The sequence below is a fragment of the Mixophyes fleayi genome, chromosome 1 (assembly GCF_038048845.1).
Source record: "Mixophyes fleayi isolate aMixFle1 chromosome 1, aMixFle1.hap1, whole genome shotgun sequence".
Classification (NCBI taxonomy): Eukaryota; Metazoa; Chordata; class Amphibia; order Anura; family Limnodynastidae; genus Mixophyes; species Mixophyes fleayi.
Window position 1 is genome coordinate 356,675,593 of NC_134402.1, and position 27,378 is coordinate 356,702,970.

Below are 27,378 nucleotides of genomic sequence, written 5' to 3' on the forward strand. Positions count from 1 at the left end.
AATCTCCTGACCAGCAGGTCTTTGCACCGCTGCAGACTTGTGTCCGCCGGAAACAGAGACAAAACATACGCTTTAAACAGAGGATCGAGAACGGTGGCCAGAATGTATTCCTCTGCCTTTAAAATAGTGACCACCCGCGGATCCTGGCAAAGCGTACGAAGGGCTTCATCCACAAGAGCTACATGCTTGGTGGAATCGCAATGGTTTACCAGCTCCTCCATCACTTTCTCCAGCTGCTTCTGCAACAGCCTGATCAGAATCACCTGACTCAAGCTGGCAGTGTCGGAACTGACTTCTCGTGTGGCTAGTTCAAACGGCTGGAGAACCTTGCACAACACGGAAATCAGTCTCCACTGCGCTTGACTCAGGCTCATCCCCACTCCTTTGCCTATGTTCTAGGTGGCGGTGTAGGCCTGAATGGCCTTTTGCTGCTCCTCCATCCTCTGCAGCATATAGAGGGTGGAGTTCCAGCGCGTCACAACCTCTTGTTTGAGGTGATGGCAGGGCAGGTTCATGCTTTTTTGATGTGCCTCGAGCCTGCGGTAGGCACTGGCAGAACGCCGAAAGTGTCCAGCAATTTTGCGGGCCACCGCAAGCATCTCCTGCAACACCCCTGTCACTCTTGAGGTAATGCTGCACCACCAAATTAACGGTGTGGGCAAAACATGGGACGTGCTGGAAATTGCCCATATGCAATGCCCGCACAATGTTACTAGCGTTGTCTGACACCACAAATCCCCAGGACAGTCTAAGTGGGGTAAGCCACTGCGAAATAATTTCTCTCATTTTCTCTAATAGGTTGTCAGCGTTGTGCCTCTTATTAAAGCCTGTAATACACAATGTTGCCTGCCTTGGCACGAGCAGACGTTGTGTAGATGCTGCTACTGATGCAGCTGCTGCTGTTGCTGCGGAAGGGGATGCATCTACCCAGTGGGCTGTCACAGTCATATAGTCCTTCGTTTGCCCAGAACCACTTGTCCACATGTCCGTGGTTAAGTGGACAGTGGGTACAACCGCATTTTTAAGAGCACTGAGGACACTTGCTCGTACTTCTCTGTACATCTTTGGTATCGCCTGCCTAGTGAAGTGGAATCTCGACGGGATTTGGTACCGGGGACACAATACCTCCATCAACCCTCTAAATCCCACTCCACTGATGGCGGACACCGGGCGCACGTCTAACACCAACATAGCAGTTACAGCCGCAGTTATACGCTTTGCAATAGGGTGACTACTATCGTATTTTGTGGTCATGGCAAATGACTGTTGGATGGTCAATTGTTTTTTGAAAGACGTAGCGGTCTTAAGACTTCCCCTCTGGGAAGATGACCGACTAACAGCAGCAACAGCAGCAGTGGCAGTAGTAGGTGTACCGCTGCAGGATTCCTCGGATGAATCCCGTATAGAAGAGTCTGGCTGGTGACATGGCCTGCAGTTCTAAATCTGATGGAGATCGTGGAGGAAGTTGACGAGGAGGGTGTTGGTGGTGTGTATCCAACAGGACCAAGGGATTTAGGTGTCCCTGTACTGATGACGGTCCTAGGCCCAGTTCCTGAACTAACCACTGAACTATGAAGGTTATTCAGGTGACGTATAAGGGAGGATGTCCCTAGGTGGGCAAGATCCTTACCCCTGCTTATTTGAGCTTTACATAAGCTACATATGGCCATACATTGATTGTCCGGATTTGGATAAAAATAACTCCAGACCGAAGAGGTGCATTTTTTGGTCTTCCTCATCCCATGGACATCAGCTGTTTCCCCCCTTGGTGCCTCATTTACAATAACCACATCACCATCCTCATCATCATCAAGTTCCTCCACAGCGCCAGCTACATCAATAGCCTCCTCCTGGTGTACAACATTGACACCTTGATTATCCAAATCTGGATCTACACTGTGGGTGAGCCTTCCAACATATGCAGTTGGTGTGCTGCAAATGCTGGATGGAGTCACCTCTTCCCGTACAGTGATGGGAAGGTCAGGCTTCACAACCACCAACACCCTTGGACTCGCCTTGGGGATTTGTGATGAAATCTGTTTAGAAGGCAGAGTTCTTTGCTGTTTTGTTGTTGCTGACAGCATAACTCTCTTAAATTTTTTGTAGGGGGGGGGGGGGGGGGGAGGAGGAGGGCCTAGATCCTCGGGTGAAGCTGGACCACTAATCATGAACACGGGCCAGGGCCTAAGCCGTTCCTTGCCACGTGTCGTAAATGGCATATTGCCAACTTTACGTTTCTCCTCAGATGAGTTTAAGTTTCTCTTTTTGCTACTTTTTGAGAACTTGGGCTTATTGGATTTTACATGCTCTGTACTAGGAGATTGGGCATCGGGCTTGCCAGACGACGATGACTAGTGGCAGCAGCTTCAGCATTAGGAGGAAGTGGGTCTTGATCTTTCCCTACTTTATCCTCCAAATTTTTGTTTTCCATTATATGTAGCACAAGAGAGCGTACCCCTAAGCCACACACACTCGGCAAAGCCTTTAAAAATTATATGCGGCACAGGAGAGTACCACTGGACTTATACTGCTGAATCAGTGAACTTTGTAATATATCAATACCACTGGAATTATACTGCTGAATCAGTGAACTTTGTAATATTGCAGTACCACTGGACTTATACTGCTGAATCTGTGAACTTTGTAATATTGCAGTACCAATGGACTTATACTGCAGGATTGTTTTTGGATATTTTTTTATAATTACTTTTTTTTTTTTTTATAACTTTTTTTTTAATTTTTTTTAACTTGGGAATAATGGGGAAATAACAATGCCCTTAGAAGGACAGAGCACAGGACACAGCACCACTGGACTGAACAGGACACAGCACCACTGGACTGAACAGGACACAGCACAGGACCCAGCAGCACCACTGAACTCAGAAGGACAGAGCACAGGACACAGCACCACTGGACTGAGCAGAACACAGAGCACAGCACAGAACTGAACAGCACGAGATATACCAGGACAGAGGACCACCTAACACAACCTCCCTCTACCCTGATCAATGCCCGAGTGAAGATGGCGGCGACTAGCGGGGAATTTATAGGATCCGAGTATCGCGAGATCAGACAGCAGGATTATGACTCAGAGCCTCGGTTTCAGTTTTGCAATTGGCGGGAATACCCGGATCTGTCTCGGATCGACAACGTTCGGGTGGGCTCGGATTTCAGATATCCGAGCCCGCTCATCTCTAATATTTTATAATATTGTCTAAATAATCTATGGCAATGCTGTATGCTTACTATCCAGACACTGCTATTACTGCTCATCTCTTGTTCACGGGCCTTGCCATAATGTTTCTAGCTATTGACCTTTATACTGGCCCAGTAGGAGGGGCTTACAATGCTGCCACCACTGGACTCCTTAACTGACATCCAGTAACAGGTTTCTTCTGGGTAACTGTCACTGCTGGGGTACCCCCTTACTGGTGTACCTGGGCTGCTACTCCTGACCTCTTACTATGGATCAGGGTTGGTGTGGATGGATCCCCCTGACCTATCACACTGACCAGGGCTGCATGGGTAGCAGGCAGAGCAGTGGTACCGGAAAAGCTGGGTCCAAACATCAGAAACAGCCGGGAACGGATTAGATTTTGGGTCTAATCTGTAGGTCACAGGATTTTCAGCTTGGAAGATATTTCCAAGCAGGTCTTTGAAGTAAGTGATGTTTATTTGCTGTTCACTAGTTAAAAGGTACCAGTGATTAGGTCAGATGAAACAAGAAGAACATTTCAGTGTACAAGACAGTGCTTTTTATACTGATTTGGACACGGGCTATTTTTAGAATCAGGATACAATGTGTTTACACAAACAAAAGAATTCCCCAGGAAGAGTTATACACCCTAAACAAGACATTTCCTTACATCAAGATATACAGAAGGCTTTCAAACAAAGGCTTATTGTATCAGATATATACACATCAGAAAAAAGGCATTTCCTCCAGAAAGGTTAACACAGAAAAAACTAATTTTCTCCCTCTGGTCTCAGAAATTAAAAAGATTTTCCTTACCAAAATACACACAATATCAAAAATAAGTGCATGTGTAATTATATAAATAAGTGCCCTGCGCCATTTCCTTTAAATAAATGTATACCAGAAATTATTTATCAGTGATCCAGTCACAATGCCCCTAATGTTTCATGCCATAATCTATTCAAAGGTTTTAGCTTTCACTACAGGATACGCTAGACTTACTTCTCCTTTCCTTTTTATATTGAAATCACAATGGGAAGCTATTTTATAGTCCCACAGTTAAGCACTGTTTTTAGAATGGTGGTTTTAGGTACAGCATTAGTTAGTGGTTAGTGATGCAGACGTACCTTCTCTGGGGAATGGTATATAGAGTAGGGTTTGGGGATGGTAAAGTGAGCGATGGTATTTACACCCACATAATTGTCATTCTGCCAGTTTTCACAATACCTTGCCAAGACCTTTTTTATTCTCTTATTGTAACTATGGTCGGAACCGATGAGAGGAAACTCTGAATACTCATGCGGAATGTTAGAGGCTCAAACAATAAACGTTACGAGCTTTGGTCCTTTGGCAGCTCAGGAGATATAGCCCAGATTTTATATGCCCGACAGAGACCAGGAACTCTGAGGAGACCCTGGATAGGGTGGGCATATTCTTACAGCCTTGAAACGCTCATCCAGATTCACAAACCGCTACATTTTACAATGGAGCAAGTCCAATTAGTCCTCTTCGGTCTCTTTGTAATTGTGCAGCCCAAGGTTGGTTCCAACCTATTTACACTCCTGGCTTAATTACAGAGATGGGCCTAGCTGATGTGTGGTGCATTCGGAAACCTCTCCAGAGCAGAATTAACATTTGTTTCACACTCCATTCTTGAGGTTGAATATAAATCTATAGGGATCTCTCAGCATTGGAGTCATGAGTTTGATTCCAACCATGGCCTTATCTGTGTGAAGTTTGTATGTTATCCCGTGTTTGCGTGGGTTTCCTCCTACACTCCAAAAAAATGCTAGTAGGTTAATTGGCTGCTATTAAATTGACGTGTGTGTGCGTTAGGGAATTTAGACTGTAAGCTCCGATGGGGCAGGGACTGATGTGAGTGAGTTCTCTGTACAGCTCTGCGGAATTACGATTTTCTCCAACCACTCCCCACTGCTGTCCTCAGTAGACTTTTCGCGATCGTTTTTTTTTTGAAACTCAACTCCTTTTGGCCCACCCAAATAGGCAATGGTCCTGACCTTATTTTACAGTGAAAAGGATACTTTTTCATGAATGCAGATATTGAAAAGACTATGATATTAATAGTATTTTTTTCAAGGGGGAAGGGGGGTGACCTTATAGAGTAGCAGGATGTAAAATGTACTCTAAACATGAAGAAACAAAAGAATAAAGTGAATAAGTGCACATGACGATTCTCTTCTCTACGCAAGCTCAGTGTTACAGGGTAAGCAGTTGTTTGCCTTTCCTAGCAGTTGGGTTTCTTCTTCATTCTGCTTACAGGTTCCCAAGGCTTCACTGGGACTTTGAAAAAATCCTAATAATAGGATTACCTTTATATACAAATAATATTAAAAAAAAAAAAAAAAAAAAAAAAGTATACAGGCACAGTTAACTCTGCAAGTAAAATGTACAGATGACATTTTTCTTTTAAAGTAGATATGTATGTATCTACATAAACAACCTTACCGAGCATGAAGATGAAAGGGTACATCTATACAATAAGATGTTACACCAAGCCCTAGCAAATAAAAGCGTGCACCAAAGAGCATATAAATGAAAGACACAAATATGTAAACTATAAAAACAAGCAAATATGGGGGAGAAATGATAGATTACTAAAATAAGGGAGGGTTTTGAATGCAGCTCACGAATATGAACATCTTATTTACAATTATTCAGCATAAAATCCATAAAAACTGTTCCAGTCAAGAGGTCACAACCCATTGTACATCTGACTCAGCAGACATAAAAAGGCCGTATGTTACATCCCCAAAGTGCTGACTCTGTGTCATGTGACAGACACACAAAGCACCTGTTATCACTGCGTAAAATGTTTAGGACACTCCGTTAACTCATTTACTGTCAGAGACCAGCAATGTAATGGAATGTGAAACACAGATATATGTGTAGTGTACATAGAGCATGTGGATGAACAGCCTAACCTGTATTTTATATACAAAATTATTTTTGGTTTGATATTAAGGTTAAATACATTTTTAAAACTTAAGATAATTATATATAAAGGGGCTAGCAATGAAGCCATTAGGACTTTGGAAATGGCAAATCAGTAATAGCATCATAACAAGTTCAAAGAACTACAGAAAAATTAATGGGAGTATAAACTAGAAAGTATTGGGTATTTTGCTGAAAATAGCTTGTGTGAGTAGGTGTAGATGTATATAGTTCGGAATGTTTGAGGAAAAACAAAAATCAGGTCTTATGCGTAGATAGGTCTCTGAATGTAAATCGCACACTGAATGTGGGATCATTGTCAGTCCAAACTGTATACATTAATACAAACAGAACAGCTAAAGGTTTACATAGTTCTAGAATGTTACAAGCTCAAAGTGAATAATTAAATATAGAAACACAGTAAACTATGTAGAAAATGTGCATGTGTAGACAAAATTACCGTAGATGAAAATAAAAAAAATAAAAAATAATAATATAATCTTACATGCAGTCACCTGTAGAAAGCTGAATACATTTAATGGGAAGACAGTCAAGATGTAAGGGACTCCAAATGTAAAAGGGTTACAGCTCCAGACAAGACTACTTTGATGTACGATCAGTGGTCAAAGTGGAATCTTAGAAATGGCGGTATGGAAAGTGTAAGAAGGGGAAGTGGGAGGATGGCATACCACTGTATAGCAGACTACCTTGACCACTGTATATAATAGTATCATAGGTGTATTGAGATTGGGTGACAACTGAAAAAACATCCAGACAATGAGGCTAACACAAAGTGACAGATGGTCATAAAAGTACATGGTGTAGACCAGTGGTTCCCAAACTGTGTGCCTAGGCTCCCTGGGGTGCCTCAGTGATCTCACAGGGGTGCTAGGCCAGGGCCAGTGGTAAGCAAGGCGGGTGACTATTTGATAATGATTTTGGTTTAGGGATTCCTTGAACTGAAAAAGTTTGGGATCCACTATCAGAACTTATTAAAGATGGGATCGGAAAGTCTTCTACTTAACAGTGTCAACGTGACTGATAAATAGTATATACCCAGGAACAACGTTATTATATAGGAAACAATGTTGTGGTGAAAAGAATATCAGAGGAACAAGAAATTGACAGGATAAATGTTAACATGCTTTATACTGTCCAGGGGAGAGAGTGATGTCAATAAACCACATCATAGGCTCGATTAGAGAAGGGTTCACTTTACTCCGATACAGATTTGGAATGTTCGTGTTATCACTTCTCCAGATGTCACATCCAAGTGCAGCTGCAGATTACATATCAAAATATAACGGAAAGGAGCAAGCCAGCTAGCAGCAACAAAGTTTCATAGTATATTATTAATTATCTTTATAAGGTGCCACAAGGGCTTGTTTATTAGTTTACTATGTTTGTCCACAATTGTAAAGCGCTATGGAATATGTTGGCGCTATATAAATAAATGATGATGATACATAAAGAACAAGAATGTATATATATATATATATATATATATATATATATATATATATATATATATATATATATATATATATACACACACATACATACATACATACACACACATATACACACACACACACGCACATACATATTACACACACACACACACAGGTAACATGGTAATACAAACTATTTATGGGACATTGAGTGAAAGGGATGGTAGAAATCAGCAAGAAATAGGCCAAAGCTTAAGAAAAAAAAGGGCTAGGGAAGCAGGCCAAGAGGTTCAGAGGGTGATGGAATAGTAGAAGGAGCACACAAGGAAAGAGGGCCCTGCTCATGAGAGCTTACATCCTAAAGGAAAGGGGGAGACACAAATAGGGTGGTACTGACTGGGTGAGAGAGCCAGGACAAGGGAGTTAGGAGGAGGACTAATGGACTCTCAGAGGCACGCTTGAAGCCTTTGAGAGTAGATACTATACCCTGATGGAACGTGGAAGATCATTCCACAGCTGGGGAGCAGCCCGGGCAAAGTCCTGAAGACAGGAGTGGGAAGAGGCAATCAGTGAAGTAGTGAGGAGGCGGTCACAGGCAGAGCAGAGGGTTGTGGGTAGGAGCGTAGGCAGAGATGAGATTGGAGATGTAGGGAGGGGAGGATTGATTAAGAGCTTTAAAAGGTGAGGGTGAGGAGTTTAAAAATTAATTCTGTATGCCATGAGGAGCCAATGTAATGACTGTTGGAGGGGGACAGCAGAGATAGAGCAGCAGGAGAAAAAAATGACACGGGCAGCAGCATTGAGGATAGACTTAATAGGGTCAAGGTGAGATTGAGGTAGGATAGAGAGAAGGAGGTTACAGTAGTCAAGGCGAGAGATTACAAGCGAGTGAACAAGGATTATCGTGGCTTCGTTATGAGAAATGGGATTCTCTTGGCTATATTCCGAAGGTGGAAGGAGCAGGATTTTCAGAGGGACAGAATGTGAGTTTTAAAGGAGAGGGAGGAATCAAGGATGACCCCAAGGCATCAGACTTGAGGGACATAAATAAGGGTAGTATTACCAACAGAAATAGAGAGGGGGGAGAAGACGATAAGTTCAGTCTTGGAAATATTGAGTTTAAGGAAGCGTTGGGACATCCAAGATGAGATGGCCGAGAGACAGCAGGAGACACATGACAAAAGGGAAGGGGAGAGGTCAGGGGATGAAAGATAAATTTGGGTATCATCAGCATAAAGGTGGTACTGGAGGCCAAAGGAGCAGATGAGGACACAAAGGGAGGAGGTGTAGTGGGAGAAAAGCAGGGGGTCAAGAACGGAACCTTGGGGAATGCCAACAGCTAAGGGAAGGAGGGATGTAGAGTTATGTGTAGAGACAGAGACTGAGAAGGAGCGGTTGGCGAGGCAAGAGAAAAACCAGGAAAGGACAGTGTTACAGAGGCCTATAGATTTGAGAGTTTGTAAAAGGAGTGCGTGGTCAACGGTATCAAAGGCAGCAGAGAGGTCAATAAGGATAAGAAGGGATTAGTGTTTTTTGGATTTAGCGAGAAGAAGGTCATTAGTGACCTTAGTGAGGGCAGTTTCGGTGAAGTGGAGGGGGCGAAAACCAAATTGGAGTCAAGGAGTGAGTGAGAACAGATAAAGGAGGTGAGACGGTTGAAGACAACCCGTTCAAGGAGTTTGGAGGCAAAAGTAAGAAGGGAAATAGGGCGGTAATTAGAGAAAGAGGCAGGATCAAGTGATGGTTTCTTGAGTATGGGAGAGACAAGAGCATGTTTAAGAGAGGACGGGAAGATTCCAGAGGAGAGGGATAGGTTGAGGATGGGGCAAGGTGGGAGCAGGCCTCAAGAGAGGGAGCTGAGGAGGTGGGAGGGGATACCTTAATGAAACTGCACATAAATGTTGTGACAGGATGGATCTCCTATGTCACACTGTCTGTTGTTGTTGGGGACCGGCTGGGTTTGCCTTGCCACCATCCCCTTTCTTAATCCCAAATTGCACCCCTCTAACTGCAGTAGGAGGGGCTTGCTGCAACCACTAGGCTCTAACACCGCCAGCTAGAACCGCATCCTTCTGGATAACTCTTGCTGCTACGGTACCCCTTTGCTGGGCACCTGGACTGGTACATCTAACCTCTTGCCTTCAGATCAGTGATGCTGTGGATGATTCCCCATGGCTTATCATACTGGCCGGAGCTGCAGCTAGTGGGCCAAGTGTTGGTACTGGATGCAGAGTTGCAACCTCAGAACAGCTGGATAACGAATTAGATTAGTTTAATCTGTAGGTCACAGAAATTACAGCAGGTATGTAAGCGTCAAAGCAGGATCTTGAAGCAGTGATGTTTTATTAGCTCAAGTAGCCCTTATAACAGTGATGGCTAACCTGTGATGCTCCAGGTGTTGTAAAACTACAGGCCCCAGCATGCTTTGCCAGTTATCAGCTAGTTATCTACTGGCAAAGCATGCTGGGGCTTGTAGTTTTGCAACACCTGGAGTGTCACAGGTTAGCCATCATTGCCTTATAAGGACAGGTACACTAGTTTGTGGTACTAGCGATCTCCAGAAAGGTACAGATTGTATAATGATACAATACATGGTAAGAGCGAGCTCCTTTTATACACACGTTGTCAGGGGGTAGCCCAGCCTCCTGAACCGACCAGACACCAAAATGACTGAAATCACATTAGGGGGTAAATGTATGAATCTCCGGATTCTTCATCTCCGGCGTGTTCAGCCTCTTCAGCGCTTAAATTTAAAGCGGCGCTGCATTGTAAAGGGAAACTTCCCTTTACAATGCAGCGCCGCTTTAAATTTAAGCGCTGAAGAGGCTGAACACGCCGGAGATGAAGAATCCGGAGATTCATACATTTACCCCTAGATCTTTTAACATCAGGATATAGTCTAATCTTGCATCTAACACAATTTTACTTTCACATCAACCTGATTTCCTCAAATTGTTAGGCGGTTTCCTGTCCCTCTAACAAGACATGCTAACAGGTAACAACCCCCTGTCGGGCATCCAAGTTAAAGCAGGTGTTTGTCACTTCTGAGATAAAAAGAATAAATTTTTTGGTTATAACATTTGATGTTAATAAAGGTGTACAGCGTTGTTAATGTGGATGTTAAGCCACAATGCTTTTGTTTCTTAAACAGGTTGCTGTTTATTAAAGATAACAGTAGAATATACATGTTGCTACTCTCAGTTGCTTGTAGTACAGCAGGTAATACAGTTTAAGCACAGTATGCAGTATAGGTCCTTGTATGCCGTAGATATGCAGCTGGTTATGCACTATGAAACATTTACTGCAGACACTTTATAGATGCTGCAAGTCCGTGCTGTATTACTGTGGATACACAGACTCTTCTACTGTATTAAGGGAGCCTCCGGTAACACTCTATGAGGGCTTTATTATATATTAGGCACGCAGCTCTCTATACTGTGACTGTCCCCGTGTAAGGCACTGATGGAAGTAAGGGGCGAAAAGCCAAACTTCTGGTTATGGGAGTTTGGGCATGCGCAGTAGCACATATCAGACATAGGCGTCCTGTCCCACTTCCTCCTAGACCACCGGGTATTCAGGTCACCATGGAAACCATGCGACGGAGCAAGACTCTCCTTTACTAACATAATTAACTAAATTTAGGATTTCCTTTCCTCTTTTCTTAAACCATTTCCTCCACAATGGCTACTGCAGCAGAAATCAGTACATTTCTAATGCACAAATACGAGTATCAAAATCAGTACACTTGCAGTGACAAATTGGCACACTGCATTAATAATTTAAATAAATTCATACAATAAGTTATTTATAAGTGATCCAGCCACATGTTTTATGTGAGCTCGGAGTTTCAATGCTTTGAAGAGGAAACAGCCCAGAGGTTTTCGAATAGGGTGTCCGATCTAGCTTACATGTGATGTGATTAGATTACTAGAATGTCTCAGTACCAACAGTGCAACCATTAAAGCTGGGTACACACTACAGAAATTTCGACCAACTTTTTATGCAGAGCGATTTTACATGCAATAGATGATCCGATCGCTCGGTCCATGGACTGCATACACACTAGTCTTGTTTAGGACGATAAAGGGAAGAGCGGACGTCCCTTTAGCGACTTTTTACAGCCATGTTGTCGTGAGCAATGACTGTAATTTCGTACTCACTGTTGTGGATCGGTCGGAAGTTTATACACACTACACAACGGAAACGAGATTGGACCGAAAATATTAAACGATAGGACCAACCAAATGAGGCGATAATCGTCCATTTGGGCAGACTTTCGACCATCGTGTCACTGCACACACTGACCCGACTTTTGAACAAGCGGTCGTATGTCGGCTGTTTGAGCCGATTATTGGATGAAAACAGTGTAGTGTGTACCCAGCTTAAGGCTCATGCACATGTGTTACTGTGCCATCTGTTAAAAGCTGCAAAAACTGACTGCATGCTAACATGGCCAATCGTTAGCATCATTTATCTCTATGCAAAACGGATGCTCAATTTACACAATTTTTAAGATGATGGATTAAAAACAACAGCAATCTGTCAATGCTGCCTTTTTGGCCCATCAACCAGTTTCTTAAAAAAAACAACAATCAGAAAATTTTACAGCATTAGCAATGCACACACACAATGGGAAGAATGTAGTGTTCACAAGATAAAACCGGAGCCCTTATTGTTTATTAATACTGGAGCAGAATCGTGTATTAACTTCTAACTCGCATTCTAAAAAATGCCTATATAATATGACCAACAAGTTACTGCTGAGGATTTGTTAAAATAATAAAAATGACAGATGTGTTACATTTTTTAATGAACTAACTCAATTATTTCAGTTATTACCTTGCTTTAAAAAAAAAATAGTCCTGATCACATTGGGAATGCCCAACCACTCAAAACATACAAAGGAATATGGAAAAGTTTTCCCAGCATAAAAACACAGCACGTCTGCAAGGCTTGCTTTCTGAAAAGGACATGACCTCGAGACAGGGAGGGTGGTAAGGCCACAAGGGGTAATACCATGCACAGTATCGCCCCTGGGGGAAGGATTTATACAGTTACAGATATGGGAAGGAGAGCCAGAGTGACAGATCACTAATCCCTAAAGGCACGCCTGGCACACGCTGCTTGTTTGTGCTAAACTCAGAGAAAGAAACAGGAGCTAGAAACAGCTGTGATTGGGCACTGTAACCTAAACATATCATTACACATTTCATAAGATCTGCTCTAACTTACTTGTTTACCCCATCCATTATGGCTGCAAACCTCACACCCTATTATAGTTATTAATCCTCATATACTATTAGATTTACTAAGAACAAACAGGAGTGTCCATCCTTTCAACAGTACAATAAAGCATAACAGGAATGTATAATAATAATACCTCAAATGGCTGTTACATTACAGAATAAACCGCTGACCAAGTACTATTATCATTCTCTTGTCCGTTGGATACAATTTGAAATGTATTAAAAATATTATATGATCATGTCATGTTTAGAAGGAGAAGAAGGTCTGTATATAGTATAAAAAGATCTGTACTAGAATTATGTTTTAGGTGTAGGGTCCCATGTCTGTACAGCATAATAAAATTGTACTATGATCATGCCTAGTGGCCAGGCCATATTGGTCGTAGAGAGCGAAATAGAATGATATTATGATCATATCCAGAGGTCAGGTCACCACAGTAATCAATGTAGTGCAATATGACTTTATAAAGTGTACTGAGTATTATATCCAGGTCATATTGGGAAGGTGAATTGTATCGTCTAGAGCAGTGATGGGCAAACTTTTTCAGGAGCGGGCCAAATAAATAAGAAAAACTTTAGGCGGGCCAATATAATTTATTAAAGAAACTCAAATATCGAAATATACAATACAAATCTTTTGAATGGGACGGGAGGGTGTTATATAGCAGTGTTACCTCTATAAGCGCAGCAATCATATAGACACACTACTTATTTCAGGTTGTTGCAGATCAGTCTTTCTGGTGAGCCACTAACTGACAACACAGCAGCCAATCAAAATCCGCCTTAGTATATGGCCCAGCCCATCTCTTCTCACATGACTTTCAGCCATTAGGGGGCGGGCAGGTGTTTGAGTGATTGACATACGAAGTGTCCTTTTAGGAAGGAGGATGAAGTGTAACGGAGGAAATAGCTGGGAAGGCATAAAAATGAAGGTTCTGACACACAGAGTCGGCCCTAATAATTTTATGCATATTTTAATGAATTTTTTTAAAATATTGGCGGGCCACATAGAACCTCTAAGTGGGCCGGATCTGGCCCGCGGGCCGTAGTTTGCCCATCACTGGTCTAGAGTAATACAACTGTAGTATGACATTGACTGACTAAATCCAGGAACCAATATGCCCAATAAATTACTGCTACCAACTATTAGGAGCCATTTCTATGGATATCAATAGATGACCATGCTCTTAGCTGTGACGGTCTCCTGAATCTTCATTAGTTTCTCCAGACCTGTATTATGATCATATTAAGTGGTCATGTCATGATGTACATATATACTGTGCAGTGACCTGCCTAACAGCAAAGTGTTCCTCAAAATAATTTTGAGATGTTTTTCTAATACGATCTCAAAACCTTATAAATTTAATAACAATAATAATAACAATAACAACAAACAACATATTCAAACCAGTTATAGGTGACTTGCTCTTAGTAGAAATGATCATCTACATTCCTGTATCCAAAATTCAACATAATAAAGCAATGTACCATGATACATCGTAGTATACTCTTCATATACACTTAATATGGTTTATGACGGTGTCATTCTGAAGTGTGAGTTTATGACATCAGAGGCTCCCTAACTAAACATGAAATATTACATGGCAATCACTGGCTAAGGGAGCACGATGGAAGCAGTAATAGCCTCAGACTGCCCCGGGATCAGGGCATTTATTCTCCCAATACCACTTATTAAACTATTTAACTGTGTGGTCATTTTGATAGAAAAAGTAAAATGTGCATTTGCCCTAGACCGAACAGGATACGCGGGCATCATAACATAACAAAAGCGTTTAACCCAGTCCCAGGGTGTTTTATAAAGAAATTATTCCTCTCACGAGAGTACTATTTCACATGCATAGTTGCTACTAGACCCTAATGTAAGGGACAGTTTAAGGTTTTAAAGAGGTGTCCTTTTAAAAATGTCCCCATTTTACACCATTGCTGACCAACTATATAGCCTAGTGCAATACCACTTATTCTGTGTACCAAATATAATTATTTTCTGGGATTCAGAGTATATATTACAACAAAGTTCAGTGATCATGTCATCTTAGTGCAACTTGTACCAGCTAGACTACAGCTAAGCAGCCAGTGACTCCATGGGCTAAATGTATCAAGCTGAGAGTTTTTCGGCGTGTTTGAAAATAGGAAATGTTGCCTATAGCAACCAATCAGATTCTAGCTTTCATTTTGTAGAATGTACTAAATAAATGATAGCTAGAATCTGATTGGTTTTTCAAACCCGCCGGAAAATTCGCAGCTTAATGCATTTACCCCCAGGTGTTGGGTTAGTACAGAAAAAGATGTAGGTATTAATTGTTAGAACAATGTTCAGCCTGTAGTCATATGTATAACAGAAGCGAGGACCAATTATATACATAGCTGGACAGCATTAGACTAGATTTTATGCCACTTTATTTTTTTAATGGAGTGGATATTTTTATTATAAATTCTAGCAATAGCCATACATTTGTCTCACGAGACATAGCGCCCACTCTGTACAGAAGTTTGTTTCTTTGTGTTCTTTATGACAGCGTGAAGTAATAAAAAGTAATTTACACCCCACAGAGGGTTCAACCTGGTAATTTGTTTTAATCTTTATTACGCTGTAACTCATAGGAATTGAAAAGTTTCACAGTGTTGTTATAATGTAAAATTCTTGTAGAACTAGGACTGCATAGTGTCTGCATTTTTCACATGGCCATGCGGAAATTTGGAGGATATATTTAGATTTTGTAACATACAGCTTTGTATTACCATTTGGAACAGAATTTTCATGAAGCCCATAGTTACATCATTCCTATACAGCTGGAGTTACAGGAAATTGCAACACATTGGATTGTTTCAAACTGGAAAAATACTCAAGAACGAACATTATGATCTATATCTTGGCAAAGCACAAAGAGAAGTGAGGCGACAAACCGAACAGAAGTCTCAGAAACGTATGTAGAAGTCTGAAGACTCATTTTCAAGCAGACAATTTTTGAACAGAAAATTACATGTAGCGGACACAAATACACTCAGTGGCCACAGGCCCTTTAATTCTGCCCAACATCACTGAAACCAATCAGTCTCTCTCATACTTGCCCACTATCCCGGAATGTCCGGGAAACTCCTGCATTCCGGGAAACCTACCCAGAATTCAAGCTTGCCTGCTTGACACAGCGAATCGTATCATTTTGGCCCTGCTACATGACAAAATTAAGCTTTTTGTGGCGGGGCAGAGCCAAACGATGCATTTCGCCACCCACCATACCTCCACACCCTCTCTCCGGGATCTCGGAGGGTAACTAATGACAGTAGGCAAGTATAGTCTATCTTGGTGCTAGACAACCCCATACACTTCAGAGGACACATGGGCAGCCCTCTAACCATCAAATGGGCCACACATTACCCTTAATCTCAGTAACAAGAAGTTAAATTTACATTTAAACAAAGAAAGGGGCATTTATCTGTAGTAATATATCAGCAGGCATTTTAAACAAGACAGAACAAATCTGACAATAAAGAAGAAAGGAGGTGTAGGCTCGAAACAATACATGCGGCCCCAAGGCCGCGTGTTGACCCCGATTGGTCCATCATCCAACTTAATTACTTAATGTTGCCAAACAGCATGTTACACAAATTCAGAAGAACTTTTTGAGGGATTACCTATTACAGATATCAGTATAATACAGGCCTTGGCTATATTATAAGTAACTGTGAGAAATAGACAAAGAAATATCACAAGAGACGCTAATGCTCTTATCTATGCCACAGCTCTGGCATATTCACTCACTTACGTTTAACAAAGGATTAGGAAAATGTGAAGGTGACCATAAATAAAATACATACATACTAAAGAGGCAATATAACTTGGGGTGTTATTTTGTATACAAGATAACAGTATTATGTATTTTATAAATAGCCTCAGTAAACAAAGCACTCATCCTTGCCTGTTATTATCATGGTATCTTCATTTTTTTACTATTACAAATTATTTCATTGCCTATATTGGCAATAGATCAATAAGGAATGCATTTAAGATGATCCATGCGTGATTTATATTTAGTTATGTACATATAATATCCCAAGACACGTCTATGTAACAACAGTCTTTTGTCTCAGCTCGCTGCTGGCACCGAGTGTGTGGACAGCTGTAGGTGATACATGTGTGTCAGTCAGACAGTATGTGGGCATTACATACATGACAGACCGGGGTATGGTACACCCCTGCCCCCCAGGTGCCGGTACCTGTACGCCAGGGTCATGCACTCCAGCAGCTTGGTCAGGGACGCATCTATTGACAGATGGCATGTGCTGGTCTTGCCGAAGCTGTACGTCTGGCAGGCCTGCTCGTTGACCGTGTCGAAGTCGTAGCCTTTCTTGGGCGGGTGCTCGCTGTGCGGGGAGGACACCATAAAGTGGCCGCTGTGGATTATTTGCGCTTCGGCGCTGTCCGACTTCTTGAGCAGCAAGTTGGGCTCGTCCGTGTCCGAGTCGTCGTCCGGCTCCTGCTTGACCATGACACTAGCGTGCGACAGGCGGCTCGGGAACGCTTTGGCCGCCATCATCATCATCGTTCCGGATCCCAGTAGCGGCTCATTCCCGTCTACGGAGCCGATGTCTCTCTGCGTTATTGTCGCAGACGAGGCCGGGTGCGGAGGGGCCTCTCACACGTCACGCCAGCTCCGGCCAATGAATACAGGCAGTACTCCGAAATTATGCGAGGGAGGCGGAGCGTCTCTCCTGATTGGGTGCCAGGCTGACCAGCCCCCGACAACGCCCACTCTGTGACGTTGCCTAGATAGTTCCTGGGTGAGTGTTGTGTTGTGAACGGGTGATTAAGAGAAATGCTTCCACTTTCTTTTGTTCTATGTATCAGCTTATAATTATCTGCGCTGTAGAAAACAAGTCATTTTTCCCCAATCCCTCCCCCTTCCATCTGCCTCTCCCGTGGAAAATATAATTACATACTTATTAATATATTACTTTCCTGCACTAAAACACTAGTGGGAGCTACATGCTTATACATAGCCATACACCAGGACAGGCCATTAAAGTATAACTCTTACTAAAAATAAAAATTTAGTTTTGGGTGCGGTTCAATGAGTCAACATATAAAAAAATTGCACTTAACCCAGATGCACTGCTTGCCAGATCCACTTTACAGCTTTAACAATTGGGCCAAGCACTGTTGATGTCCATTCCCTGTTAAATTCCTATTCACTAGAGCAGTGGAACCCAAACTTTCTCAGTTCGAGGCAACCTTAGGGTCGACTCTAATTTTTTCAAGGCACCCCTAAGCCAAAATAATTACCAACAGGTCCCCTGCCTTGCTTACCACTGGCCTTTACCGAGGCACCCCTGCGAGATCGCCGTGGCACCCCAGGGAGCCACGCACACAGTTTGGGAACCACTGCACTAGAGAGATATTCACTCAGTAAGCAAAGATCAAAATATGTACAGTTGGGTTGAACACAGAAAATAGTCACAAAATCCTCTACTAACAAGCCTTATGTATTCCTGGAGGTTGATGGGAACTTACCACAGCTCATTTCAATAATTGCAGAAGACATATACAGACTGGAGAGATGACAGACACAACAAGAGAATAGGGGGGAGGGGGGGGGGGGGGGTAGTAGACCACAATGTCTGCTCCAATAGTTTTGAGGCTATGGAGCAGGCACTGAAGTGGTCATTGGAACAGTCCAAGGAAATAAAATACTTTCTTTCCCTCAGTAGCTTGGTAAAGCTAAACCTGGCCTATACAAAGGGCTCATAGACATAGGCACCCATAGTACATTGTCTGAACTGGTGAATGCATAACAACTGCCACTGCAAACAAGGTTCATTGAACATGGCATGCAGACAGAAGGTAGTGATGGCTGCAATTTACATCAACTTTGTGCATTATATCTCATCTAATTATCTTCTCAAGTAAAGCAGTAAGCAATGTGTGAAGGCAGTGGGAAATTACATAGTAATGTTGAGGGAGTGTCAACAGAGCAAGGACAGTTTTGTTTAGAAGATCCCCTGAATACCATCTCAGTTCAGCTTCTGGACCACATCAGTTAAACTGTCATTGCTTTTGCCATCTCTGTTTCTCCTTTTGTGACAGCAGATGCTGCCCAATATGGGAAACAAGGATCTTCTGATTCCACCATCAAGCATGATGCTAAAGAAAGCACTGGACTACACATGGCTAGGCCAAGCTGGCAAATATCCACAAGAGTGCCCCTGTGCCATGAAGCAACAGCCTTTCCTGGAACCAGAAGAGGATGGAGGTTCAGCTGATGATATATAAATGTTTATGATGATGATACTGCTTTACAATATCAGCTACCATTATTATTCTGCTACCTTGTGTACCAAGTGTTCCCCAAACCTCTTAGATGTATGCTCATTTAGGCAGGACCATCTTTACCTTTTGTTTCATGTCATCGTATGTAACTTGTTTGTTACGGTCCTCTCAATGTACAACACTGTGTAATATGACAGCACTTTATAAATAAAGGATAATAACTGAGCTCCAAAAATAAAGTGTTAACAGTGTATATAAGTGAATGAATGCTGGAATGTAACAAGAAAGCAAGACAATAGGATATGTTGCATTCATACTCCTATGCTTTGGCAGCACTGTCTTCAGCGCATCCTATTTGCAGATCAGGGAAAGACGTAATGTGTGCAAGCTGCAGCAGTGGGAAGACTGAAATCATTCCTCTGTCAGAACCTCTAAGACAAAGGGAAGAATACAAGATACACCTGTCCTCGCTTTAAATGTTTAAAAGCCTGTATAAAGCATTTCAGTAGTAGAAATTGAGCCCAGCTCTGATCACAGAAAGGCGATAGTGCTGTTTTCTGCACACTGTAAAGTGCCAAGACCAAGTCCTTTCTCAGCCCTGCCTGCAGTAATTCTAGTACATACCTCTTCACCGTTTATCATTTGCACATTTTTCACCTCTGTTGGAACAAAAGGAATTATTTTTTGTCATTCTTCTAATTAGACCTTCTATTATATGGTTTCCCCAGCCTATATTGCTTAACTTCTTCAAACATTGAACTGTCAGGAATAGGATCCCAATACTTTCTTCTTGTTGTACTTTGCTGAGGTAAAACATACTTTGTCTGCCAAATTCTTACCAAATTTGGGACAAAATAATATTTAATTTCCAAAGGCTCCAAACAGGGGGCGTGACTTGACAGCCAAAATGGGCAGACATATTCTGTAGTCCTCAGGTTCACACAGACCTAAAATCTCTTGCCATCGAGTGTTCTAACACCTACATCTAACCATAAGTGGTACATATGTGAAGCTTTTGGTGAGCACATTTAGGCCATCATAGTATTGTGTCCAGGAGGACTCTCTATTTAGCAGTACGGCCTAGCTCTTCCACTGGGGCACCATGCTGACATTGAACCAGCTCAATAGGGCCTTAGCCTAGGTTATAAGGCTGCTGGATACCTGGTCCCCTTAACACTCCAAGGAGGACAACTGCTACTCACTGGCACCCAAGACATACTGCTTAGTAGGTCCTAATACATCATTATCTAGCACTTATAGGCTGTGAGTCAGAAGTAGGTAAAACACCCAGAAACCCCTAAATACCCCTGCACATTAGTGGGCATTCTCACTATCTAGGAGTCGAATATCCCCATACACCACACACATGAGTGACCTGGTGGTCTATGAGAGAAATATAAGAATCAACACCAGAAGAGGACTACAGCCTGTTAGACCTACACGGACTGTAACCATAGCCTATTAAGGCATGTTAGTGCTTTTTTTTTATCAGCGGCACTCAATAGGGATTTCACATACTGCTACTGGTGAGTATGCTTTACACTCTGGGCCTCTTTGTCTTTGATCTACCCATCTTTATCGGTCCTGGCGAGACAGGGACCTTTCAGGCTACAATACTTTTAGTGTGCCTATCGCTATCTGGCTACTGTCTGGAAATAACTGCTGACAACACTTCCTCTCAATGCCACACGAGGGAGCCATAGACTTATTTGCATGAACTTAGAAGTTCATGCAATTAATTTTTTCCACATCAAAACTTGCTAGTGTAAGAACACTAGCAAGTTTTGATGTGGAAAAAATTAATTGCATGAACTTCGTGTTGATCAGCAGTATCTGTACTAATGCACTCTTCATTTACATAGCTTAACTTTCCATTACAAAATTCTCCAATAGGAGATTGTCATCAAATAAGGCAGATAACTGTTATTTGCAATTGGCAAAAACTTTTACATTTAAGTCTGAAAAGTAAGTATAAGTTGGTGCAGCCTGAAAAGAGTCTTGTAACCAGGAATAGGAGCAGGTAATGAATAATTTTATATTGGATGTTAGCAGATCAGCACCTTATTCATACTCTGTCAATAGGCACACACTGGGAAGTTCTTTGCAGTATAACTATCTATAATAAACTGTTTAGTTATCGGCATACAGACATGGCAGGATCTTACATAGAACAACAAAATTCCTAGACTTTTCCTGTACAACAGAGTACATTTCTATACTACAGAGCGGTAACACATTAAGTAATAGCATCACCCACGGTCCCTCAAACAACCCACTGTGATCTGCTTTGAGATCACTCAAACAACATTAAGGGGTATATTTACTAAACTACGGGTTTGAAAAAGTGGAGATTTTGCCTATAGCAACCAATCAGATTCTAGCTGTCATTTATTAAGTGCATTCTACAAAATGACAGCTAGAATCTGATTGGTTGCTATAGGCAACATCTCCACTATTTCAAACTAAATATACCCCTAAGTCTCAGTCTGTTGTAATATCTCAACAACTTCTCAACAGATGAGGCTTAATCCAGTTTACTGCACCAGTCTCTCTGCGCTTTTGCTCCCCATCTTCCATTGCTCTCTTCAGGTGCTTCCACTCTGTCTTCTCGCAGCGGTCGTTTCCGCATTGCTTTAGCTCTATATGAGCGGTGCACTAGTACTTTACCTTTGTTTTCTAAGGTTGAGAGACTTACTTCATCTGCCGTGCACTCCTGTGTCTGGTTGACGGACTTGTATGTTAGTAGAGGTATTTTATATTGAATGTTAGCAGATTAGTGCTTCATTCATACTCTGTCAATAGGCACACACTGGGAAGTTCTTTGCAACATAACTGTTTATAATGAACTGCATACATACAGACATGACAGGATCTTAAATGAACAACAACATTGCTAGAACATTGCCATTCAACAGAGTACATTTCTATAATAGAGTGAAAACACATTAACACATTTAGTAACAGCGCCACCTTTTGTCCCTCCAGTGTAATCACTCAAATAACTTTAAGTCTCAGTCTTTTGTAATATCTCAACAATAAGTTGGTGCAGCCTGAAGAGTCCTGTAATCGGGAATGGGAGCATTTAATGGATGAGAGACGATCTTTTGCAGAATGGAGGTGTCTATTATAGAGACAAGTGAAGAGACGTATATTGATGCAGTTTTGCAATGGCCTTGTATGTTAGTAGAAGTATTTTACATTGGATTCGGTAAAAAATAGACTGACATGGCAGAGAAGCAGTACAAGAACCATTTGCAAGGAAAATCAATCTACCCACTTCATGCAAAATAGATTGTAGGGGTGAGAGTCTGATTCAGGGAAGACCAGTAAGGAGGGAATTGCAATAGCCAAAGCTGATGAAGAGCGCTTGAAGTTTGTGCAGTGTCTTCTGTGAGATATGTGTATATTCTTGAAATGTATCTTAGATGTATGTAGCAGGATTCAGATATAGGTTGGATGTGGTGAACAAAGTATGGTTCTGAGCCAAGGATAACACCTACGCAGCGAGTTTGTGGGGTAGGATTTATTGTCATGTTGTCAACAGAAATAGAAATGTTAGGTAGGTAACTTCTGTTGGCTGGTTTGAATATTAGTTGTTTTTAAAAGATTGAGTTTGAGGTGGGGAGAGGATATCTAAGATGAAATGGTCCGATTTTTTTTGTTTCTCCTTAGGGAATCCAGCCCTGCGCTGACCAGCCTGTGGTTGGTTGTCATTGAGGCAGAGGGACCTCATGCTGTGGGTTCCACTGCTATAGTGCCACCAGCCCTGGCTGGCAAAGCCTAGTTACCAGTTCTTGTAAAATCGGAGGAGGGTATGCTGTTTTATTTTATGTACTAATGTTTTGTTTTGTTTTTTACTGTATTGTGTAACGGCGGCTGTATTGTGCGGTGGCTGTGCCTGTCCCTGACATTGCCATTTGAATGTTGACACTGTGACTGTTGACCTTACTATGTGTCGACAGTTACAATGTTGTAATTTTAACCACATAGACACACTGATCCTGTCTACATTTCTGACTGTCGACATTTTGGTGTCACCAGTCTGACTGTCGAAAGATTGACTGCATCCCTTTGTGCTATATTAAATATAAACTATATTTTGAATCAATCGTCCGAGTCAGAATTAAGGCCTTCTCACTCAGACATTTGATTCAAGATAGAGTTTATATGTAATATGAATTTATCTCCAAATATGTAGATAGATATGTGGCTCCATTCTTATATTTATGTAAGTGCCATGGGTGAATACATTCTGAGCCTGCTCTCTATATGAAAACATATGAACCGATCATTCAGCAGTATATTGAACTCTTTCATTGTGGCTAACATTTGTGGGTCTTCATTACAGATAATTCTAACTATTCTCCGGCTCTATAAAACACATACATAATAGTGCCTGTCACTTGATAACACTTATAGCATAATATTCATAGTTTGATCAATTGAATACCTGAAGAATTTAACCTGGTTATATAGTATTGGCTCTCTACTCCAGTCACAATAGAGGAAATCTAGGATCTCTATTAAGTGTTATTGAAATATGTCTTCACTGGTAAAATGGGTTTTCTCCTAATAATAATAGCCCCTTAGGGCTAGATTTACTAAGCTGCGGGTTTGAAAAAGTGGGGATGTTGCCTATAGCAACCAATCAGATTCTACCTTTCATTTATTTAGTGCTTTCTACAAAATGACAGCTAGAATCTGATTGGTTGCTTATAGGCAACATCCCCACTTTTTCAAACCCGCAGCTTAGTAAATCTAGCCCTTAGTGTTAATATGCCTAGCTTTGGATAGCAGACAAGGCAAAGGTTCACTGTCTGCACCCCGGGGTCCATATTTTGTCAAAACCACACATTGAGACATTCAGGCACGTCGTTTATCAATTTCTTAATTAGGTAAATGACCTGAGAGGGGCACTGTGTGCTTCCAGTGAAAGGCAATTAAACATTTTACTGCTAGTAAGGTCTGGGCAACATGTTTGTTTTGCAGTCTGGTTATTTGCGGGAAACTAAGAGTGAGAATACCGATAATAACTAGAATTAAAATCAGTGAGATGTCATAGATGGTCAGGCCCTGAACATATGGAGTAGAGTGCTGTCTGCCCTACAGCCCCTCCAACACTATGAAAATACCAAACTCAAAGGGCTCATATAACAATACAAGACTTTATTAAACTGGTCTTTTTGGCCACAAGTCTTTAGAGTTAAATAAGGAAATTAAAAACTCTCTTTATTCAGTACATGGAACATAGATATTAATCAATGCTACAAGAACACACTTTGTATGGACTATGAGAATAAAATAACAGACTTCATGTTCACAGTTACAAATTTTAACAGACCGAACTCAGAGTGTATTTAAGAGCAGAGAGGAATTTAAAATAAAAATAACATATTACTGTTATAAAGTTGTTTAATACAAAATACCCATTTGGTAGCTGAAATAAATAAAGAGGTACCTTGTGTACAGAAGTACGCATTTGGATGAGAAGGACAATCTTTACAATGATTGGATGTATTATTTTTTTAATGCTTTTTTGGCGCATAACCACAATTTTTTTTCCTTTAATGAAAACTGTGCAAGGTAAATGCCTGTTGGAAAGTCTTGCTGTGTCATCACTTTAAGGGACTTGTATGTTTGTTTTAGGGCTATATGGATACAGGCTGTTCTGTTTGTTGTTGTACCACACAATCACTGACCATGGGGTCTTGTCCGAACGTGGTAAGCATATTGACATAGTTTTTATCTTTGAATTTTACTGCACATTGCAGTGGTCTCTCCCTTTATTAACCTCCCCCCCCCCCCCCCCCCGAAAGGGGTGTTTAGGAGTAGCAATTAAGCTTATTGGCTGTTATTAAGAGCGGTTACTTTTTATTGCCTGCGCACACTACTTGGAAGGAAGAGATATAGTTGGACAGGGGCAAGTAGTTCTTCTTGTACATGGATAAACTAGCTATGCTTTGATCAATTCAGGCTTCTTCTCTTATGATGGTCAGCCTGATCATTTAATTTTTACTTTCATTCATTTTTTCATTTTACTTTCATCCACGTATGGCCGAGAGAGGGGGATTGTAGCGAGAATCTCAGGCTTGGCACTGCTGCATCTAGGCTGACAGATCTTATCTTTAAAATTCACACTCAGGCTGACTTCCAAGTTTATTTTTTGGCAACTCCAAGCTGAATTCCCATAAGCTAACATGTCTTCTGTGTTCAGCAGAACCTAGCTGGTCGTAGTGGGAGGTCCTCCAGTCCCTGTACTCCTTAGCCTGATGCAGCCATCTGGACCATCGGTGAGTGTTTCCATTTTCACAATGTTACAGCCAATAAGTATACATTAAATATAACAGTAAGCACTGGAGCATGTGTGGGGAGGTGAGAAAAAAATGTAGTCCCGGCCACAACCAGGCTCCTACCTAGACTTGAATATGCCATGTAGAATGCATTGTCTGCTCATTGGTGCTGGGAGCTCAACGCCGTCACTGGTCAGTGGCTGTTCTACTCCTTAAAGACATTGGTATGCTGGTACTTTCTCTATCAAGACAAATGCCTGAGCAGGAATATTTTAGTGAAAGTGAAGTGGTTTATCCTAAAAATATACCCTAAATAAATTTATCCTAACTAAATGTATCCTAAAACTTTCCCTAAAAGATGTTTTTATAGTGAAGTATACTAAAAAAATGCTAAAACATTATGTTACAACTCACCTGTCCTCGCTCCAGCGCCGCGATCCTCTCCCTTCCGGGTCGCGGCGGCGCTGTCACATGACAGTCGGGCGGGGAATTCAAATCTGGAAACTACTAAAGTCCTGCTCTGACGCCTGGACAGCGTCAGAGCAACTTCCTATGTATACTGACTAGGTGCTTCTCGTGTGTCTCCCATGCACCAGCTCCTTACAGGCTTTTCAGACATTAACTCCTCATGTACCAGACTCCGGCTTGCTGACTACGTATTATCTCCATTCCAAATGTACCAGACCCCGGCTTGCTGATTACGTATTATCTCCATTCCAAATGTACCAGACCCCGGCTTGCTGACTACGTATTATCTCCATTCCAAATGTACCAGACCCCGGCTTGCTGATTACGTATTATCTCCATTCCAAGTGTACCAGACCCCGGCTTGCTAACTACGTATTATCTCCACTCCAAGTGTACCAGACCCCGGCTTGCTGACTACGTATTATCTCCATTCCAAGAGTACCAGACCCCGGCTTGCTGATTACGTATTATCTCCATTCCAAGTGTACCAGACCTCGGCTTGCTGATTACGTATTATCTCCATTCCAAGTGTACCAGACCTCGGCTTGCTAACTACGTATTATCTCCGCTCCAAGTGTACCAGACCCCGGCTTGCTGACTACGTATTATCTCCACTCCAAGTGTACAGACCCAGGCTTGCTGACTACGTATTATCTCCATTACAAGTGTACCAGACCCCGGCTTGCTGATTACGTATTATCTCCATTCCAAGTGTACCAGACCCCGGCTTGCTAACTACGTATTATCTCCGCTCCAAGTGTACCAGACCCCGGCTTGCTGACTACGTATTATCTCCACTCCAAGTGTACAGACCCAGGCTTGCTGACAACGTATTCATCTCCATTCCAAGTGTACCAGACCTCGGCCATCCTGACCCTACCTTCCAGTTCCAGTGTTATCGTGGGCTACCTCTGAATCCTTACCTCTAGAGGCAGACCAGTGGACCGCGACCTTCGATCCTCCGCAGCAAAGCCCATCCCGCCTTGCGGCGGTTCTTGGCGAACACCAGGGGGTTCGTTAGACTCCGCACCACCGGCCGGCCAGCAATAATCAAGAGTAAGGCAAGTACTCCATATATTTCATTACTTACATTGCTACATATTGTTGCACATTACAATTATTAAAAAAGGCTACTCCTAATGTAACACGATAACACTACGGCTAACCAATTTCTGGTAACTAAATACTAACTTTATTTATCTAAAACACTTTTTATTTGTTTCCATAGGGAACTTGTGATTTGAACTAACTGGCTAGCCTAATATACTAACACTGACATCCCAAGCCTTCTACCCATGGCTTCTGGCTTTTAGAAATAGCCTTGTCATGGGAGTGCCCTCCGGCCCCCAGCAGGACATTTATATTGTGGATAGATCTACACTGTAACCAGTGCAACAAGCTGTGGATCTACTGCTGGTGATCCCGAAGGGGTTAAACTAAAATATGTGTTGCCCACTGAAAGACAACTTTCCAGTACATGGTGTCCATT

The 27,378-nt window shown here is 42.0% G+C and overlaps 1 protein-coding gene across 1 annotated transcript in view; it reads right to left on the reverse strand.

The window, feature by feature from the left end:
* MLXIP (MLX interacting protein) overlaps positions 1–17,407 on the reverse strand; it is a 69,664-nt gene extending 52,257 nt beyond the window's left edge. Inside the window, exon 1 of the mRNA XM_075178021.1 lies at positions 17,082–17,407. Coding sequence (XP_075034122.1) covers positions 17,082–17,407 — 326 coding nt within the window. The remainder of the gene's footprint in view (positions 1–17,081) is intronic.
* Positions 17,408–27,378: the final 9,971 nt, after the last annotated feature.